Below are 20,840 nucleotides of genomic sequence, written 5' to 3' on the forward strand. Positions count from 1 at the left end.
AATACCATAACTGCTTTAGCGTTGTTACTCTCACTTCTTCTTCTTCTTCTTCTTCTTTCAGCTGCTCCCGTTAGGAGTTGCCACAGCGGATCATCTTTTTCCATATTACTCTCACTGCACGACTCGGAGTATTGATATCACTGTATCTGAGTGTGAATCACAGCAGCAGCTGATCGGAAAGAGAATTCTCGGTATACGGCATTAAGCACACGCTGTCTCAGCCACGGCAAAACGTTTTAAAGCCTTTCCTGTACGGACCTCGCGGTTCAGAAACAGTTATATCCCAAGAACTATAAATGCACTCAATCAATGCTCCTTGTAGAACTGTTCGGACTTATAAGTACAATCACCCCACTGTAAACTTACACTATAGTTATAATATCGCACAACTTGAGCCACTTTATAAAGTGCGTATTTACATATGATGACGGTATCATTTTTAAGGTAAAATGCAGCAAAATATGCTGATTATATTATACAGATATAAAACTTTAACTTAATTTAAATAATCTGTATTGTTAATAATTAACATGTGATGACACGGTGCCGCAGCGCTAGCAAGTTCATGTATTGTTCCTGCCTCGTGCTGTATATTTGCCGAGACTGACGCGACACTGGAAGGACAGATAGACAGAATAATAAAACACGTACTATGAAGATATTTCAATGTTCCTTAAAAGTTTTGAAGAATCGTCATTGTAAGCTTACAGATGGCTTAATGTCTATTACAGAGCTGAATGTGTGGCGATTGGGTATTTGGAGAAAGAAAGAAAAGTAAGGACAGGAATTGAAGGTTAGTACGTTTGAAAGAGACATACTGCTGCAATAAATTATTTCATCGAAGGTCGCGCATGGTGCAGCGGCATCTTGTGTGAAACATGAACAATCACTGCGCCATCGTGTTGTTAATAACGTGGTTTCATTCCAATCATCATGAAAATATCAAGTATACATCTCAGTATTTTAATTATTCAGAGATGTAATATCACGAATGTAATGGATTCTGTGTCCAGTCGGAGAAAGAGAAAGCCTGGAAGCACGTAGTGATTCACACACACATAGAGCACATTGAAGATCAAATACAAAACAAAACATTTAACGTGCTACTTTAGTTATGATGGGATTTTAGAAAGTAGTAAATTAAATGATTTTAAGATGAAGTTTATGATGTTCTACTTTAATGACAAAATAAACTACGTGATTAAAGTGGAAATTTCGATTTTCTAGTTGACATTTTGTGCTCTTTTTCCCCACTGTGTGCCTATTTTTTTGTCTGTACCCTAATAATTTCAGATGGTGGGCTACAACTCACCTTTTCACAGCGACTTCTTTTTTATTTTGTCACTGTGTGACTTTGAGCTTTTGAATTTCTCCGACACTCAATCAACTTCTATTTGTTGATTATTCCACTGTTTAAACCAACAAATAGTATGCATTTCCTTTGCCTCCACTTCGTATTCGCTGAAATTCTTGTATTTTCCCAGAAGGCTGAGTTTAAGGTCTATTTATATTGATTTGCATATTCAAAGAGGCAGAATTCTGGGAGGAACTGGGGCGGGACAGAAGGCGCGTGCACGTGTGTTACTTTTCACGCTGACTGGGATTTATGGAGCAGGAAGATCGTGGAAGTTGGAGTGCGCACAGATTCCTGAATCTGGATTTTTCTGTGCGCAAGCACATTTCATCTTTTGTGCTTACGTCATGTTATAGTGCAAATTCTATGCACAGTGTTGTACATGAGGCTCCTGTTGTCTTAGAATGTTGGGTTATCTTGGTGTAGCATGAAGCACCTAACTTTTACTTCAGCAGATGTGATGGTCCTATACATCCCAGTGTTCACTGTGACACTGCCATCAGCAGTTACATTGTCAATGAATGGCAAGTCCGTGCCCAAGTCAAGACCCCCTTCCCCAGATGGGATGATATGGCCAGCCTATTTACGTGTCTAAGTCATGGTCTGCATCCTGCTGTGCCTCTGGCACATCTGTGTCTTGTCTTCTGATCTGGCAGACAAGCATTTGGGGCTTTTTTCTTTACCATATGGAGGATCTCTCCATTAGCAGTGGAGGTCTTCCTAGGCCTACCAATCCCTTTGCAAGTATGGAGTGCACTAGTGTGTTCTTTCATTAGAGGATATTGAACACAGCTTCTTTTACCAATGTCGTTCTAATTGTTTTATTTTTGCTTTTCTAGCCTCATAATGATTTGACTTTCACTGGCACATCTCCTGTCCTGCTGTTGATCAGTGGCAACTACAGACTTGAGCAGAGGGGTAAATCAAGTAAAATGTGTCTTTGTCCCAAACATTAGGCATATTTTAATATTTAAACATAACTGCAGTAGTGATGCTGAACTGCTGCAAGATGAAGATGGCACAGAAATGTATGAAAGGCAAACTAAATTCATATCCACCTACAAACCCCAAAAAGGTTGAGTCAATAATTAGACTTCAATTTACAGATTTTATTTACAAGTGAGAAAATGTACAGTTTCTTACAAGGGCTACTAGTGCAAAGCTGTGCTGTTCAAAAGAAAAAAATAAATAAGTAAACAATTTGTCACGTCAGTGTAATTGCATATCTGTAAATGAGCCTGATAAATGTAACTGAACATGTATACTCTTACCTCCCCTTTTAACAAAACAAGTCTGAACTGCAGAAAGTACAGAACAAAGTCAATATAAAAACTGAGCAGGTACAGAACTCGCGCGCGCACACACACACACACACACACACACACTTTAATCATTCCTGGAAAAACTAAAATGAAAATTGCATTCAGTGATTCATCTTCTGCAACGGGCTTCTTCTTCGTCCATTAACACTCACGCTTTCATCACAGCTCGTTTCAGCGTTTTTCCTGGTGGTTACTTCACTCCAGAAAGTAGCCACGGTAGCGGACCAACACCACAAGAGGCACCTTACTCTCCAAAAGCCCTATAGCCATGATCAGCAAATTAAGTGAATATTTTGTACAGATACTGAATGTCAAACAGCAACTGAACCTAAACAGATAATACAAGGACACACAGATACTGTGGAATATATGAAACTAAACATCATATACGTGTAAACACTTGATTGAAGGGGCACACCAATACATAAAAAAGACAAAGTAAAATAAATGTTTCTTGCATGTAACCCAAGTATGGTACATTTACGTCAATGCAGATGTAATCTTGTCCAGGGAAAGCTTCATGAATGAGGTAGAGGGAGGGAATGGATGGCAGAACAGCACTCTAAAGTTGCAACAATTAATGTCATCTGATGCTAGAAGGAAGATTCAAAACACTTCATTTATGTTTTCTCCATCTTGAGCCCAGAAAGTGTTCATATTCTTAGGCCTTGGTCAACAATCACGCCAGCTCTGTTCCACGATTGCAGAAACCCGCTTTTCATATTCACGTTTGTTTTCTTGGTAAAGTTGAGCTGCCTGGCTGTTTGCTGGACTGTTGGGATTTGGCTCATCCAATAGTGACTGTTGAAATGAGAGAAATGTTGGAGACCATTTACACTAACAAAAAGGGGGCATTTTAAATTCCACATCGCTCAAATCTATACACGAGCATCAAAACTAAATCTAGTTCATCATTTAAAAAAACCGCCACACAGAGCTTTTGCTTTCATTGTCACAATCTGAGGTATTGAGCCACTCTGTTTAATGTGACACCGCCAAAAGTGTGTCTCTGGAGAATAGCAGAATTCTTGTCTGAAGCTAAATGAGACTGACATACCAAGGAGGAAATCTGAAAGTATGATTTACAGTGGGTACGGAAAGTATTCAGAGCCCCTTCAATGTTTCACTCTGTTATATCATTTAAATTAATTTTTTCCTCATTAATGTACACACAGCATCCCATATTGACAGACAAAGAAATTTTGAAATTATTGCAGATTTATTAAAAAAGAAACTGAAATATCACATGGTCCTAAGTATTCAGACCCTTTGCTGTGACACTCCTATATTTAACTCGGGTGCTTTCCATTTCTTCTAAACATCCTGGAGCTCACCTTCATTTGAGTCCAGCTGTGTGTGATTATACTGATTGGACTTGATTAGGAAAGCCACACACCTGTCTATATAAGACCTTGCAGCTCACAATGCATGTCAGAGCAAATGAGAATCATGAGGTCAAAGGAACTGCCTGAAGAGCTCAGAGACAGAATTGTGGCAAGGCATAGATCTGGCCAAGGTTACAAAAAAATTCTGCTGCACTTAAAGTTCCCAAGAGCACAGTGGCCTCCATAATCCTTAAAAATGGAAGACGTTTGGGACGACCAGAACCCTTCCTAGAGCTGGCCGTGCGGGCAAGCTGAGCTACCGGGGGAGAATAGCCTTGGTGAGAGAGGTAAAGAAGAACCCAAAGATCACTGGCTGAGCTCCACAGATGCAGTCAGGAGATGGGAGAAAGTTGTAGAAAGTCAACCATCACTGCAGCCCTCCACCAGTCAGGGCTTTATGGCAGAGTGGTCTGTCAGAAGCCTCTCCTCAGTGCAAGACACAACAGCCCGCATGGAGTTTGCTAAAAAAAAAAAGAGCTGAAGGACTCCGAGATGGTGAGAAATAAGATTCTCTGGTCTGATGAGACCAAGATAGAACTTTTTGGCCTTAATTCTAAGCGGTATGTGTGGAGACAACCAGGCACTGCTCATCACTTGTCCAATACAGTCCCCACAGTGAAGCATGGTGGTGGCAGCATCATGCTGTGGGGGTGTTTTTCAGCTGCAGGGCCAGGACGACTGGTTGCAATCAAGGGAAAGATGAATGCGGCCAAGTACAGGAATATCCTGGACAAAAACCTTCTCCAGAGTGCTAAGGACCACAGACTGGGCCGAAGGTTTAGCTTCCAACAAGACAATGACCCTAAGCACACAGCTATAGTAACGAAGGAGTGGCTTCACAACAACTCTCTGACTGTTCTTGAATGGCCCAGCCAGAGCCCTGACTTAAACCCAATTGAGCATCTCTGGAGAGACCTAAAAATGGCTGTCCACCAACGTTTACCAACCAACCTGACAGAACTGGAGAGGATCTGCAAGGAGGAATGGCAGAGGATCCCCAAATCCAGGTGTGAAAAACTTGTTGCATATTTCCCAAGACTCATGGCTGTATTTTGTCTGTCAATATGGGGTGCTGTGTGTACATTAATGAGGAAAAAAAATTTAAAATGATTTTAGCAAATGGCTGCAATATAACATTGAAGGGGGTCTGAATACTTTCCGTACCCACTGTAATTCAGCGCTGCACAGCAATTTCAATGTAACATCAACAAGCACTACCTACCTGTATAGAAGTTAAAATTGAAGAAACATCATAGGTTGGACTCCAGCGGTTCTGTAGAATATCCAGACATATACTGCCATCTGCATATACTACAAAAAACAAACATTTAAATCAGAAAACATTAAAGGACATTTTACTATTACAGTTAAAATATGAATCTTTCTGAAAACAGTGCCCATTCACTATAGACGACATGACTCAATTGTCCATATGAGCAAAACATTCATTTTGTGCACATTCTAACTTGTCCTAAAATAGGCCTGCTACAGATTTAATGGCAAAACTACAAACAGAATTTAAAACCTAAAGTATTTATTTATGCATTGCAACAAACAGCATGCAAGGTGGGTGCCATGGGAGGGGACTGAAACCATAAGAACGAACTGGGATTTGCTTCTGGACTGTTCCCAAGTTGCTTTCAAAATCCCTTCTAAGCTGGCACCTGTTCCAAGGTGCCATACTGCAGTGGCACACTACATTGTTGACTTCGATTGCCTTGTCTCTTTAACCTGCAACTTGCACCTTTGCAATCACATTCTGTACATGCTGCTGTGTGTATAGTTACATTTTACACATGTAAAAACAAAACATTTAAATGGAATATCTTCAAAGCCACTTAATTCAGAGTTATATGCAGAGCTACAGGATAGCATTAGCCACTACCCTTAAGGTGGCAGATCTCAAAGTCCACTTGTACACAAATACTACGTGTCCAAATATGTGGATACCCCAACCAAAGATCGAGGCTCTGCTGTTTAAGCCTCACCGATTGTTACCAGTGTAAGTGAGAGGCACAGACAGACATTTAAGGAAGGTGCACAAAGAGCTGTTCTATTGCAGCAAAATGTCAGAAACAAGAGTTGTACTTCAGTGTCATGCAACGGTCCAAAAAAGCAATGACTCGAGATAAAGAAGCAAAAATGATCAATAGTTACATATGAAAACTTTACACAAACATTTAGTAAAGAAAGATGAAAATAAACTTTCCTTCTTTCAAGGATAAATTGGTTCTGGAAGATATTCCCACTTCCTCCAAAACACCGCCATCACTTTAAATAACTCGAGAAGTCTATGCTGCTCCGCACAGTCTTCTCCCTCAATGGTACGGCAGGCAAAAGACCAAAAGGTGACATCTAGCATCTGCTTTGCCATTTGATTTCTCTGCAGGGTTGACTTGGTCAGTCCCCTCAGATGCTCATATCAGACTGTCCTGCTCAACTGCGTGTGCAGGTACTGTGAAGCATCGAGGAGCAACAGCAGCTCGGCAATGAAGTGACAAGACCACAGAGGCTCAAAGTAACTATGGTGCTGTACAGTATATGGAAATGTGAATGGCTTGTAAGCACAAGATTCATGAAACTTGGCAAGTTCCCCTCCCTGACAGAGCAGAAGGGTGCCGAGATGTTGTAGTGCCTATTCTTTGAGGAACCCAACATGGAATGATTGACAACTTCATAACATCTATTACTAGGCTGCTTTAATTATTCTGCTTAGGGAAAATTTACACTAACTCAAAGTTGTCAAAATGTCTGAGACTGGATGAACTGCATAATACCAACTAGTTGCTTTGATAGGAAATTCACAAGGTTTGCATTACATGTTGAACTAGCGACGCAGTTAAACTCTAGTACAAAGTTAGCTTGTTTTCATAGATGGATGAAAAACGTAATCCTGCTTGGCAACAGCAATGGCTGGTATTTGATGCCATGCATGCACAGACCTCTTAATTTTGCAATCTTTCCTGGCATCTAGGAAATAAAAGCCAAAACTCCACAACAAAGGACTTCTTTTTTCTTTTTAAAATCATCGACAGAACGTTTTAGCCTTTCAACTCTGATTTATCAAAATCCACCTTGGAAGAGATTAATATATGGGGGCAACAACTAAATTTACATGAACAAGAATTGATAAGTTGTTAAATTTACCTTTAAGCTTTACATACCAAAAGTGAAGTGAATGACATTTTGATATGGCAAAGACTTGGGATAGAAAGAAAAAAAAAAAAAAAAAGTGGAGAGTAAAAGAAAGGACTGAAGGATGGCAAGCATGCAGTGTAGACTAGCAGGCTTATTAAATATGCTCTAGGGAGACACACAGATACCCACCCAACACCAGGCAAAACCACCTGAGCAGTACAGGGTACAAGAACACTGCCCAGAGTCTGATCCTAAACCACTATCCAAGAACTACTGACGAGAATACTAGACATGGCAAAATGCAGCACTTTCTGCCCTTTTACCTCAACAGGACATGTTAATGGAGTAGCAATTTTCATTTACAAAACACACAAATTGTTCAGGATTACACAGCAAATGGGACAGTGCAGACCACCATGCCAAGAGTCAGTCATAATGACTGAAGGTTAGGTATATACACAATATGTCTGAAGTTTCAAAAGTATAAATTTGATTAACTGCATCTCAGGTAAGACAAGCCATTTTTGTCATTTTTTAAAAATGTGTATTTTTCTTCATTGATTTGCATTTGTAAAAGCAAGATTGAACTGAAAAGGTTAAACTTGTTGGTGGAAAAATCATTTAACAAATACTATTTCTTTATTTTGAGACTAAATAGAACGATTCAAGACCACGGAATTATTTAAAATTCACTCATAAAAAAAAGTGAATGCCTCAAAAATGTGGAAATGGCCAGAAACCAACTGTACCAGACGACTATTACTATTCCATAGTGCAACATACCATTTGGATGAAACATTTTTGAAACAAATCGAACTGTTGGAGGTTTGTTGGGATATTCTTCTGTAAATTCTATCGTCAGTTTAAAGGTTCCTGCAAAGTAAACAAACAAAAATATACACATTATTTATGAGATAGATACTTCCCTCTCCGGGGTCAAAAACACTTCTCATTGGCAGAAGAATGCTCTTCAGCGTCTGTCTGGGCTTCCAGTATTACTCCACTACATATTTGTTGAGTTACTCAGGTTAGGATCCCAAGAAATCTGATCACAGAAAAGAAAACGGCACACACGACATGGAGAGAAAAAAAAAAAAAAAAAATAAACAAAAAAAAAAAGTCATTAGGACCGGTATCTCAAAAGTTCTGAAACAGACTTTGGTACGAGGTGTGACTACTTATTTGAATTTGCATTATCACCATGTCTTTTCCATCTACAACTCTACTCTTTTCTACAGTGATGGGCTGATACAACAAGCATTAAAGTAATGGCAATACATAAACATCTGTGCATGTTCACGAAGGCGGCTCTGGAGAAAAAGGCAGAAAACGTGATAACCGAGGTTAGAAGAGATCTACTCTAAAAGAACCATTTATGGCTTTAAACTGGATACCAACATTACTCCAAATTACTCGACAATACTCCACTTTTTCTAAGCCAGGACTTGAAACATATTTGCTTTCTGAAATACAGTGGTACCTTCGTATACGTCAGCTTTGGAATAAGTCCAACTTGCTATACGTCCTGTTTGGACACAAACTTTTCCTTGGTATACGACCTTTGTTTGGAATACGACTCGCGTGCTAGAACACCGCACGCTGCCCTTGTTTACCGCTCGAGACAAAGTCACAACTGCCCACAAGCATCAGTACGCCAGTTGCTAGCACTCACTGAACAACCCATGTTATAACTGAATTTTCACTTAAATTTGAATTGATTGTTGAAGTATTAAGGTGGAATGCGTATCCGGGACATGGCTGCTGCATACCATATGCCGAGAACAATGGTATCTACGATTGTGAAAAACAAAGACGTTATTAAAAAGTGAGGTTAAATATTTATTTATTTCATCTAATTGCTTTAGCATTTATGTATTTTAGTATTAAGCAGTGTTTAAATTATTTTATACAACCCCATCAATGTATAATATGCCAATAGGATTTTTTTTCATGGGAACAGATTAATCATTTTCCCTTTATTTCTTATGGGAAAAATTTGTTTGGTATACGTCCTGTTTGGTATAAGTCAAAGGATCTGGAACGGATTAAGGATGTATGCAGAGGTACCATTGTATACATTTTATAGAAGACCATTAAGAGAATGTAAAAAAAGTGAACTGTCTAGCGAAAATCCCAATTTTTCTGTTGAAATGGCTTCCACCTCTCGAACACTGAAAAGAGACATCTACAGCGGATTTTAATAAATGCTCAATTTACCATTGAGCACTGTCTGTAATCTGTGTGTGCGCACGCGTGTACATGCAACAAATTTTTGCTTTTCAGTTTTAGGTTTAAAGGAAGTCAGCCCTCACTAAACCACTGATTGTTTATTTCTTTAAATTAACAGACAAATTGGCAGCAGTCTGTTCATCAAAATGAAGCAGAATAGAAATTCACTAAACAACTCAGTTTCCTGAAATTCTGTATTTTTGGCACAAAAAAAAAAAAAACACCCACACACGCACAACTAAACATCAACCTGTAGTTTTCAACCACTCAATAGTTTAATAGCATGATCGGAACTTCAAGGGGGGAAAACTGGTCTTATAATATGTATATTAATGTAATGGTCTATCTTGCTTAGATCACGAAGGGGGACAGCTCCTTCTATTCTAATGTTTATAAATGTACATAACACTAAAGGGAAAAGAGTGAACACAGCACACCACACACAAACCAGACAATCTTATTAATCATTTGTGGAGTGTGGCTGAGCAGCGGAGACATGAGATTGTGCAGTGGAGCAGGGAGGCCCATGTGTTTGCTGGATGGGGAAATGAAGCAGCACGGACACAGCCGTTTTTAACAGGGCTGTGGAGTCGGTAGATAAATGCTACGACTCCCGACTCCTCAGTTTCTAAATCTTCTGACTCCAACTCCTCTGTATGTATATACTATGCTAATGTATTTTCTACATCCATTGAAGGAAAGGAAGGCAACATACATGTCATTTCACCACAGAACTACTGGCTAGGAAGCCAACACTCTACTATAATGCCAGATTAAAGACAAACACAATTGATTGGCGGCCGAAGATTTCGGGTGTCCACATGGACGGGCAGATCCAGCTTGCCGAAAATCTCGACCACCGCCCCCATCCAAAGTAATGTGATGCCTCTGTCTGCTGCAGTGGCTGTCTCCTCTGTCGGCAGTTTAGTGCATTGTGTCACTCACCGGCCAGCTGATCAGCAGAACGAGCCTCTGCTGGAGACAGGTAGGGAGATCTGTGTTCTCGGCTCCTTCGGCCCCTTCACTAGCGCATAGTGAAGGGGAGCCGACTGAGCGGAGAACACACCAGATGATTTTTCAGGCATTTGACGCGTGATGACTCATTGAACGGCCGAAAAAAATCGGCAGTGCATCTGTAAATGAATGGGGGGCTTTAGGCTAGATTCACAGTTCCCTGTAACAGTGGAACACGACACAATGGAAAGTGGTGCCGCACCTTACCCGTGCATTACATCCCATATAGTGACGCATACAGTCAATGAAAAGCATGCTTCATGGTTACTTGACATGTTCGTTTTGTGGTAACATTATGCACTGCATGCATTGGGCTTTATTCTTACAGCAGAGAAGTAGTTCATTATGACTGTGAATTGGGACATTTCAACTTACTATTTTAATTCCCATTTAAATTTAGTAGGAGTCAGAGTCGGTTAACTTTTTGCTGACTCTGACTCCAGGTACCCAAAATTGTCTCCGACTCTGACTCCACAGCCTTGGTTTTTAAGGAGGGGATGGTGATGGCAGGGGCTTGTTATCCACTTTTGAACTGTTTTGGTACTGAGAGGTCTGAAAGTTGGTACCAAATTTTAGTTCCAATGCAATACTACACCTCTCATACTTGAACTTATGATTCAGTCACTGCCATAATCACCAAATTCTTGTTCCAATGGTATCTCCAATCAAATTCAGAAAAAGTCCAGAAAATAGAGTTAGGGGTGGCCCTCTAGCTTTATACTTTGGGTTCACCAACATCATCATCATCTAGAGTAACTTGACAGGTACCCACTGTCTTTTTCTTCCTGTGCAGCTAGCTGCCTGCATTACACAAGTCTTTGTATGGGAAGTACTCAAACTATGTACTTCCCTGCCACAAAGAGAGAAAACCCTTACTTTAAGATCCAAAACAATATCAGACCAAACTAGAGAGGTTGCCCGAGTGTGGAATATCACAGCAGTCAATACCAAAACACTAGCACAATAATCTTCCCCACATCTATATAGGGTGGTCCAGATATAATTATGAAATTTTCATTACGCTATAACTTAAGTTATTACATAGAAAATCACCCGAAAAATCCTGGACCATCGAGAAGTGTGCAAACTGACGACATGTAGAATGATCTTTGCACCAAACTGGAATCGTCCCCGCATAAATCAAAGTCATCCAGACAATCTGGATCTGCATAATTAGATCTGGACCACCCTGTACACAGAATATGTAGTTCCTGACACTCAACTGTTTTAATAGTAAACTGTCAATATGTATATTTAGAAAACAATTCTTTGCCATCTATTTGCAAAGAATGCACCGAAGAATTTAAAAAAAAGGGAACTTTTTTTTTAAAAGAGGATGTGCTACAAAATGCCAAATGTTAAAACTAACCTCCGACTTTATTGCCAACATTAAGAGTAGTGTGTTAACTATGCCGTGTGCAGCAATGTGGAGATTATTCACAAAGAGCCAACAGGATTAACAGGAAATGTGAAAAATGAATGAACAGTAATTCTAATAAGTTGTACAATGGGTGTCCAAAGGTTTTCTCCTCAGTAGTAGCACCTGGGCTGCAGGTTGCTAGATAACTGTCATTAGGGGAAAATTAACTTTAAAAACCAATCCCTTAATTCAAAGCCAAATACTGCTGCAGGAACGACTGTTGCTCAAGCAACATTTCTGTGCTTCACTTAGGTTCTTGTTTGTTAAGATTCCGACCCCTTCTTGGCTTGTAATGAAATATTACTAAGATCACCAGAAGTGTGAGCACGAAAATACAAACATGCATTTATCAATACAGTAAAAATACATTCACATTATACTTCTGGACTTCCTAAATTATGCACAACAGTGTCTACATCAGCTTTCAAAATAAAATTTACAACATCTAACCCATTTATCACCTATGCTTTACAAAAAAAAAAAAAAAAAAAAAGTCAGGAACAAGTCGTGCATATTCTGCAGAATAAAACCACAAAAGGTAAACCTACTAGGCTACTCACCACTAATATGGGGTGTATCAATGAGAGATACCACCTTCTCCCAAATTCATTAGGAATCTCATGTTACTTTCCAGCGTAAGCCAGGCAGCTTCTATAGCAACCAAAGAATCAACAAAAATACAAATAAGGTAGGAAAATGTCACTTGATCCTTGCTGGAAAAGTATTGTGAGCTACCTAGGGAAATCTAAAAGAACTGAAAGTAAAAGGTCAATCCCAATGCAGATCTACAGAATCAAATATCAGAATCACTTGACTACCATAAGACGTATCCAATTATCCACTTAAAACTGTCCGACATGTACTTAATACAAAATTTCCTATTCAGGCTTTACTAAATGGAACTGGAGCAAATGGATGGATATTTCAGAATGTTGTGGGCAGTTATGACCAATTATTACTGCCATTCATGATTTTACAAAGAAAACAAGTTTGCCATGCTACCATACTACTACAACTAATAGAAGACTGCACTGACAAATGCATGTGATGAATCATATCAAAACTGCAGTACCAGCCAAGGGGGATGAAGAAAAAAAATAAAAAAATAAGGTATTGCCAGAAAATAAGCAACCAATCCAATCAAGAATAGTGAAATATGGAAATATTCCCATATAAAATGAAGTTTTTAACAAAATCATTACAAACCAATGGAATCCTAACCTACACTTGCTTGAGTAACTAACAATCCCAAGACGCCAATATAACCTGAACTCTACGCAACCCAGTTTTCTACCTAATACCACCTGCTGCCTCTGCACTGAAAATAACTATCCCCTAATTGTCTAAAATCATGTTACAAGTATTAGTTGAAAGCGATTTCTCATTTAGCTGGTGAATTTTCTTTTCTCTTTCTACTAAGAAGACACTAACTGTAGTGTGCATGGTTTCCTAAATACCCAAAATACACCCGGTTAGGTTAATTAAACCTGTGTCAATGCTGGTTTGTGATGGACTTGAGGTTCTGTTCCAATCTTGTGCTTAATAGGGTGGGTGCAGTATACTGGTACTGAGAAGTACAGAAAAATCAAATTTTAAAAAAAAAAGTATGGTACTTTCAGTACCTGAAGTAAAAAGTAGTTCTGGCTGTACTGGCATTGGAGACTAGAGGTCTGCATTCCCACTGAACGGCTCACATAGTTCTGAGCAGACATGAGCAATTTTACTCCTGTGATGCTAAGCAGGCGGTCAGAGCATTGATGAATGCCGAAGATTTTTGAAAACTAAGTTCATGTATAAAACTATTACAATATTACAATGTATCATTGATCATATAAATCAATACAGCTTCACTGTAAAACTGCATACAAGTCAGAAAACAAATGATAGCATGTGTGTCCATTATGCCACAATTCCCTCTTTTTTAAAAAAAGTTTCCTATTGAATCATTGCAGACAGAGGCACATACGTATAGCAGCTGATGGGCAAATGCACAATAGCAACTTCTGATTGGAGTGCGGTCTTCTACCCATTACTGACTTACCTTTGTGTTCAGGGTTAGCAACATTGTTCTGCTATGCTGAGATTGATGCGCATCATGCAAGTTTATGGGTGAACTGTGAATATTGAGAGGTTTGTCTTAGTGGTACGCACACCAAAACAGCATCAGTCTATAAGGGTGGTCTGATTGTTTTTAAATGTGGCAGGGATATAATCAACACACAATCCTTTATACAGTATACTGTTTTTTTTCCTAATCATACTACCTCATCTGATGAGACCAAGGCACCATCATACTCAACACTAGGTCAGTTTCTCCTTTCCCACCGACTTAAATTTATTTTGTCATGTCTGGCAATATTTGCCAACACATCTGCGATTTCTCAAACATTACAATGAAGCAAACTCCTCTGGTTTCCCTCATTAATAGTCACTTCATTTCTGGAAGAGCTGGATAGGTTTTGGTTGTTGCCACCAATATTAAGATTACTAAAACTGAACCACAAGACGACTCCTTGCTTCCTACCAGATCCAAAAGGGGCAATGCTTCTCAATTAGTATTATGGAGGCATAAAAGTAGAAAATGAGCATTCAGATGATAACTGATCCTTAAAAGAAATTTGCTTTAGTAAATGCAGCCTATCCTTATAATAAAACGTAATTACCTCAGAGTGTATCAAATTAACACAGAAATTAGCGACCGGAGCACACTTCTGGGTACATTTGATACACCCATAAATTAAATAGTAACCAACATCAATTCCAAGCTCACATAGGAGCCTAGCATCTTGGAGGTAGTGAATAATTATTACCCAATTCATTCAGACAAACAAGCAAAATTCAATTACACTAATTTACTGGAATAGTGAACAAGCCTGGATTAAAGAAAATAGTTAACACAGTTAAATCTTGCACAAACCAACACAGATAAGCATCTGTTGAAATTCAGGAAAAATGTAGGTCATTAGTGTAAAATTAATCTCAAGGTCTTGAAAGAAAAAAACCCTTATGCATTTACTAGCAAAACAATTCACATTTTGCTGTTAAAATAATGGACTTTAAAAAACCAAAAGTTAGCTAAACTCATGAGAATGTTCACCCTCATGTGACTGAAACATTTGCCACTTTCTGACAAAGGTTTAGTTTGTTAAAATGAACTTTTTATTGCTTAAATTTTTTTTTTTTTTTTAAAACAGGAGAAGCCTGACACCTCTCCTCAATAAGCTTAAATCAATAATTCCCATCAAGGCCAAATTAACCCAAAAAAAAAAAAAATCATAAATCACGTTAAATGTAAAACACAGTAGATGTCCTGAGCACAGAAGTAGGCAAGTTAACCAAGTCTCCCTTCTGTGACCCAACAGTGCTTAGTGTTGCTTAACATGTTGAAGCCTTATAATTGGTCACTAAATGCACAACTCATCTATAATCCTGTATAAAAATATCAAAAAGCTAAGCACTATCAACCATCTTAATACAAAATTTGGCACCACCATAAGATACTAATTTCTTCCTACTTCTGGTGTAGCTCAGAAGGATCACAGACAAAAGCGATTATTTCTTACTGCATTTTACATTATTTCTATTTGGCTAATTAAAAGGGGGGGGGGGGGGGAAACAAGAGCCACACACACAAGCAAGTTACTATATACAACTTAAAAACGGGGCACTTCCTATAACTATCCACAGTATAACTTACTCACATGACAGCCAGCATTATGAACCCTAAAGAAATACAGCTGTTGCTGAACAATCGGAGAATAACCCGCAGTTAAACTAGTCCTGTATGAATCAAAAGGTCCTACAGTAATCTGAGCGATTCAAATAAGTCAAAATCCAAATCACATCTGTCTGTGTTGAATTTAGTGCTGCGTTACTGCTTTTAATGCAAATCCATGGTCCTACCAATACTCCAAATCACCAAAAACTTTTACCAAAGCCAATAAAAGGAGGCGGTGAATTAAAAACAAAAACAAAAATAGAAAATGGATTGCACAAAGACTGCTATAAAACAAACTCTTGAAAAAAAATTAGAAGAGCAAAATTACACTTGTAGCGGCCAAAACTACAGTGCCAGCTGATCAACCAGATTCCCCCATTAATGCATACATAAAACAAAACACGTAAAGTGCTGTATTTTTGGAAGTATATGATAATAAATTTAACAAACCATTATAATACAAAAATGTATTTACCCATATTTGTCAGAATAGAAACTCAATGTATGGTTTATAAATAAGGGAGGAAAAGTGTTTAAAAATAAAAGGTGCTTCAACTCACCATCTTCAAATGGAGTTCCCTCAGGCCTGAGAAGGGGAAAAAATTAAAATTAGAAGAGACCAATGGAAGAAAATTAAGTTAGTACTAAATAAATCCTTTTGAAATTCCACAAATGGGGCTCAAACATGGGGGAATAAATTCTCATTGATTTGGCTAGAATCCTAAATAATGAACAGAACTAATATCCTTTCTGAAGAACTCTTATGTGAAGAACGGTGCCCTTTTTGCTTAATACCAGTTAAAAGGAAAAAAAAAAAAAAAAAGTCAATGTAGTAAATTAACTCAGCTTTCTCCTGCTTAAAAAAAAATTCTCTTCAACATTTTGTCAGAATTGTTTTATTAGTAATAGATCCTACCTACACAACTGGTATTTTAAATCTATTCATAGATCGTCACAAAGGCACCAAATTATTTTTAAAACTACATATTCCTTTGGGCCAGTCTTGAAGTGAATTATCTGCATTTCATAGTGTTTTATATGCTGTTAAAATAGTGTTCACTTCATTTGAAATTCCATCATATATAAAAATTGAACAGGCCACAAGTACACAGATACACGTATATATGTGGGTAGAATGTACACACACGTACATATTTTGCAACACAGAACTCCAAACAAGTTTTAAGTATAACAATTAAGGAAAAAAAAGTGGCCAGCAAGCACAGGTTTGGCTATAAAACAGAGTTGTCCCTTCAACCTAACTTTGCCACACAGTAATTTTAACTGCCAAAAGCTGTAACAATTTAAATACACAAACCAACAAAATACACAATGCGAGTCTAGGAGCCTTAAGTGGGTGTTAATTACAGAAAAGTACCGTACAAGAATCTTAACGATGATAGCTATAATTAAAACTAGTATGTAATGCGGTTTACATCAAAAGGGAAGGTACCAACTAAAATACTGCGAGGAAAAGACGTCGAAAGGTAAAACATGAAAAAGCGGTTCTTTCACATAACGTCGTAAATATAAATAGTAAACGGTATTCAATAGTGCTTTAAGAGTATATACATGGACGAACTGACGTGGAACCTACAGCAACAAAGTCGGCTCCTGGTACTCGCACTGAGCCAAACTTAACAGTGAAGGATAAGACTGAACCCAAATGACCTTGGCGTACAACTTTTTAAGCTTTAGGCCATAATGCTCAGCCTAAAATCCTTGGACTATTTTAAGATTACCACACTCTCAAATATAATGCTTCACGTGACAACACAAACTAAAATATTTATGAGAATTTTACTTTCAGGGGGCATCCAGCCATCAGGAAAAACGAATACGTACATAAACAGAACTTGCCAGTATTTATCCATTTTCGTTGTAAAAGCTTTCACGGTACCGGCGACCAGCTATGCTTTGCAACGACAGCTGGGTATGCTTTTGTTTCTCTCTCGTCTCAATATAAGCCTAACAGCATTTCCATGTGTAGTTATCAAAAAAAGATGACAGACACTTACCCAAATATCACTGCATTCCATACCATAATGTTGTTTTCTGAAGGGGCACCGCTAACACCAGCCGGAGGGTCTTCCTGCAACCTGAAGAGACAGGCCAAAGACAAAGTAACATTTCTGGGTAGTGTAATCATTGTTCTCTTCCCTAATAAAATTTGTATATCTTCAACTCCTAGAGTATTCCCACAACTTAAGAGTCGAAATTTAAAGCCATTTGTATAAATATATGTTCGCTGTATTTAGTTTCCTTTTTTCTTTTTTAGTCGCCATGTTTGCTCTGCACAAACAGTCAGGAACACTTGTTCCGTCTTCGTGCTTTTCGTTCTTACCGTTTAAAGTCTCTCATTAAACGACGCCTAGCTGGAGTCGACATCTCTAGCGACAATAATTAAAAATGAAACATAAAGAATCTTTATAAATCTACGTATATAATTAATATAAGAGCTTCGTTAGTCACTCCTGCTTCCGATCACACCCCAAAGCAGAGACGTAATCCTGGGCACTGTGCTCGATTCCAGAAGTCAGTCTTGGTTAAGACTCGGGCTGTACCATTCAACATTAGGGAGGGGGAACAGTAACTGGCCAAACGTATACTATTTTAAGCGAAAGGCCCACAGTTATCTTTTATTTAGCCCACATCTCCCATATGAAGACAGGGCCTTGAAGACAGGGGAGTGGTATGTTCGAAGAGTCACTTCAACAACCTATCTCTTTAAACGAAAAATTTCAGAGGTATCCTAACGTCGTTTCTGTACATTGCGATAAGCGGATAGTTTTTCAGCTCGGTCACGTTTACCTGTTCTGAGAAAAAAAGGCGTGTTTCGGAACTTTCTCGGTGTGGGTGGAGAACATTTGAACAGAGTTATGTGTGTCGAAACGTTCAAGGATTTTTTTGTGTGTCATCGGCTGTTTTAAGGTTTTTAAATCGAAAGGACAATTATTGCGACATGGTAGTAAATTGGTATTTGTCATAGGGGCTATGTGTTCACTCTGTATTGTGCAGAGCAGGTTTCGTATTCATATATTATTCTACGACTTTTAGATCATTATATAGTACTACTGCGTTTAGAAAATGGATGGCTTTTATTCAACGAGTAATACAGGCGATTTGATCAGCTTTGTAACGACACAACTGGGTTTAAAAAACGGTCAGATCTTTAATATGTTGCGTTTACAGTTTTTCACTGTCTTTTGTTATTCACTTTGTACTACGGTTTCCTAATTTCCTACATAAACACATATACTGTATTGTATGCTAAATGGAGACCATACATCAGAGTTAAAAGTATTGGTACAGTGTTTCCCATTAAATCATTTTTGTAAATGAGGTTTGGACAACATTCCCATATCAATAATGTTACATCTCCGTAGCACTGCACGCCTGCGAGCCGACCTCACACTAAATAACACCGTCATCCTTGCTCATGCATTGGTCACTTCCCGCGTTGATTATTGTAAGTCTGTTCTCTTTGGTCTCTCACAAAAGCTTTTCCATAAACTCCAGCCTGTTCAGAATTCAGCTTCCAGTGTTATAACTCAGACATCATCCGTACAACTCATTATCCCATCCTTTAAACAGATTCACTGGCTTTGTGTACAGTTTCGCATTGATTTTAAAATTCTTCTACTTACCTTCAAAGCACTACACAATCTTACTCCATTATACCTCTCTGACCTCATACATGTTTATACACCTAACCGCACTCTTAGGTCCTCAACTAGAACGAAGTGCTCCTTTGGAACTCACTACTAGGAAACATTCGGGGCACTGATTCCCTAACTATTTTCAAATCTCGTCTCAAGACTTATCTATTAGCTTACACTACATGACTTTAGGCTGTATTCTTATTGCTGTATTTTCAGTTCCATCGATATAGATATATGTATATGTGTATGTGTACATGCATGTTTTTGTTGGTTTTATTATTTTATCTATGCGGTGTCCTTTGGTGTTTAGAAAGTCGCCTTGAAATAAAATGTATTATTTTTATTATTTACATTCTTAGTGGCTACAGTAAAAATAGCAATAGGTATGTGAAATGTTTCAATGCCCCTTTACTTATATCTTGTGTGACACCACCAGGGGGCATACCAGCCACCCAACCCCGACACAGACAGACGCAGGAGGCACACTTGTAGAAGCACACTGGTTTTATTTTTTCCCCATTCCCCACAAGTCAAACACAGTCCAGCACAATTACAACACAATACTCTTATCTATTCTTTTCTTTCACTCTTTTTGTTTTCCTCCACTCCTCCTCGGCAAGCTTCATCTCCTTCCTCACAACCTTAGCTCCCCGAGTGGTGTCTGTTGGTTCCTTTTATAACACCCCTGGAAGTGCTCCAGTTGCTTGATGATGTGCTTCTGGCAGCACTTCAGGTGCGGCAGAAGAACCCCCCATTAGGGCTTAGCAGTTGGTTAAGCACCCCCTGGCGCTGCCCATGGATCCCACCAAACTCCAGTTCCCATGGAGCCCAGCAGGTGTTCCAAGCACCTCTGCAACCCAGGGGGACTGTCATGTAGTGCATGGTGGAAGGTAACTCTCTGGCCACTCTTGCTCCCCCGGTCCTCCTAGCGTGGAGGTGTCCCAGCTAGGCAAGTGCCCCAGCCGTCTGTCACAATGGTCAAAAAAAAAGAAGCACATGCCATAAATGTTTTTTTTTTTTTCTTTTTAACATTTGTGGACATAGCAAGATTTGATGTTCATTTCAACAGTATTTAAAGATAAAGGTGATAATAACAAACACTAGGCCACATTTACATTTTGTACCTTACTGTTTAGTTTAAATAAGCATAATTGGAAATTTTGTATGTGTCATCTAAAATTAGAATTTGTTGCATCAGGTTAGGTCCAAATAATAAAAAAAATAATTGGAGAGGTTCTTGTCTGATCCTGTCTGATTTAAACTTCACATATATGAGTCTGGTCTGCACTTTGTTGTTGAAGTGTGTGTTATCACCAGGCTTAGATCAAAAAGGAGAATTTTGAGGCCATCAGAAAGAAGGTTATTGATACATATGAGTCTGGGAGGGGATTTAAAATACTTCCAAACCACTTGAAATCAAGCATTTCACTGTCTAGAATATCATCAGCAAGTGGAGAAGATTTCAAACAACTGCCAACTTGTTCAAGCCAGGCTAACCCAGCAAGGTCAGGCCGTGAGCAGAATGTAAGAAGTCGAAGGTACCCCAGAATTTCATCACAGGACTACATTAGTTGTTGCCACTGTTGATGTCAAAGTAA

The 20,840-nt window shown here is 38.7% G+C and overlaps 1 protein-coding gene and 1 long non-coding RNA gene across 4 annotated transcripts in view; one reads left to right on the forward strand and one right to left on the reverse strand.

Moving 5' to 3' along the window:
• Positions 1 to 2,442: 2,442 nt before the first annotated feature.
• Positions 2,443 to 18,113, reverse strand: ube2a (ubiquitin-conjugating enzyme E2A (RAD6 homolog)). Its single transcript, XM_039766107.1, has 6 exons — positions 17,925 to 18,113; positions 17,599 to 17,679; positions 16,141 to 16,166; positions 7,983 to 8,072; positions 5,284 to 5,372; positions 2,443 to 3,477 (listed from the first exon to the last, which is right to left on the reverse strand). Exons 1-6 carry the CDS (start codon positions 17,966 to 17,968, stop codon positions 3,349 to 3,351), a joined length of 459 nt encoding a protein of 152 aa, XP_039622041.1. The 5' UTR covers positions 17,969 to 18,113; the 3' UTR covers positions 2,443 to 3,348.
• Positions 18,114 to 18,242: 129 nt separating this feature from the next.
• Positions 18,243 to 20,840, forward strand: part of LOC120537284 — a 90,758-nt gene continuing 88,160 nt past the window's right edge. For all 3 annotated transcript variants that reach the window (XR_005635288.1, XR_005635287.1, XR_005635289.1), the window contains exon 1: positions 18,243 to 18,327. This is a non-coding gene — a long non-coding RNA (uncharacterized LOC120537284). The remainder of the gene's footprint in view (positions 18,328 to 20,840) is intronic.

Source organism: Polypterus senegalus, chromosome 10, assembly GCF_016835505.1.
Source record: "Polypterus senegalus isolate Bchr_013 chromosome 10, ASM1683550v1, whole genome shotgun sequence".
Lineage (NCBI taxonomy): Eukaryota > Metazoa > Chordata > Cladistia > Polypteriformes > Polypteridae > Polypterus > Polypterus senegalus.